At 49.2% G+C, this 1,322-nt stretch overlaps 1 protein-coding gene across 1 annotated transcript in view; it reads left to right on the forward strand.

Moving 5' to 3' along the window:
* Window positions 1–1,322, forward strand: part of Mcf2l (MCF.2 cell line derived transforming sequence like) — a 148,768-nt gene that overhangs the window by 122,051 nt on the left and 25,395 nt on the right. Inside the window, exons 7-8 of the mRNA XM_029480661.1 lie at window positions 1,016–1,191; window positions 1,238–1,268. Of these exons, the coding sequence (XP_029336521.1) occupies window positions 1,016–1,191; window positions 1,238–1,268 (207 nt within the window). The remainder of the gene's footprint in view (window positions 1–1,015; window positions 1,192–1,237; window positions 1,269–1,322) is intronic.

Genomic DNA, 1,322 nt, shown 5'->3' on the forward strand with positions numbered 1-1,322 from the left:
CACACACACACACACACACACACACGTACTAAAGTTAAGGATAGAGGCTTCCTTGAGTTACCCAATCCGTCTTTGACTTGCTGGCTATGAGCCAAGGTTGCTTGGCAGCATGTGGATACATTTATTAGAAGAACCCAGAGAAAATGGAGCAGCTCTGTGAGAACTCTGTTTTCCAGCTCAAACTGAGGCTCTAACGCTTTTGTATNTGGCCGTCGTACTTCAGTGGGGACCTAACATCTAGACTGCTTCTCAGCACTGGGAATGGCTCCTTGCTGGGAAACCCGGTTCCCAGCAACCCTGACTTCTGCCCAGAAGTCACCAGAGCATTTTCTCTATTGTAACAACCAGGTTGTCTCTAGACATCCCCAGTAGAGAGCCCCCACTTTACACTGACTCGGTGTTGAATAATAGATGTCAGGGTATCAAATAACATCTGCACCAAGCCTTTGGAAGTTTATTCTGTAGTATCTGCTTGACAGCTTACAAAGCAAAGTCTTTATTTTCATCTAAAACTCATGGTAGAATGGCCACAGAAAGGACAAGAGAAAGGTGAGGTCCAGCTACAGATGAAGAGCTTGGCTGGCTGCTGCGACCACACAAAGTAGGACCCTTTCGGAACTGTCAATCTAATGAGAGGGGAGTCTGTCTGGCTCTGCTGCTAAATTGATTCTCACCAGTGCCTAAAATGATGTTAGTGTCGTTCTCATCAGGAACCAGCATAAACTGGTTTCTTAGGAAGCAAAACTCTATTCCCTCAGGATATCGAGCTCCTTGCCAGAGAAAGTACTGCCACCCGTGGCTCATGTCCAGTGGCCTCACTGAGTCCCTACCATCTCCCAGTGAGATCTGTCAGAATGTGCCCATCGTATAGATGAGGAAACCAAGGAACAATTTGAATAAGAGGCTTGCATGGGGCCTGTCAACCAGAGGGCGGAGCTGGCCCCATTCAAGTCAGAAGCCAGAGCCACTGTGGCATCCGGGGCAGGGTGCCTGATGCTGCTCCCCTCTCTCACAGGTCATGATGCTAAGCTCAGTGCCAGAACTACACGGCTACATTGATAAGTCGCAGCTGACCGAGGACCTCGGGGGGACCCTGGACTACTGCCACTCCAGGTGGCTGTGCCACCGCACAGTGAGTGGGCCTGGNTGCTCTNCAGCCATATTCTCATTACTTCATAGGCCAGCAGAATAGTTTTCACATGACAACACTGCCTTTTAAAAACACGCTCACATGAAGTTCCTTCCCCAAGAATGAGGAGATGGTCTCTGTAGACCTTAGTCACTGTAAAGAGAGACCATGAGTAATGACCCTGGGTGCGGCT

Source organism: Mus caroli, chromosome 8 (genome assembly GCF_900094665.2).
Source record: "Mus caroli chromosome 8, CAROLI_EIJ_v1.1, whole genome shotgun sequence".
Lineage (NCBI taxonomy): Eukaryota > Metazoa > Chordata > Mammalia > Rodentia > Muridae > Mus > Mus caroli.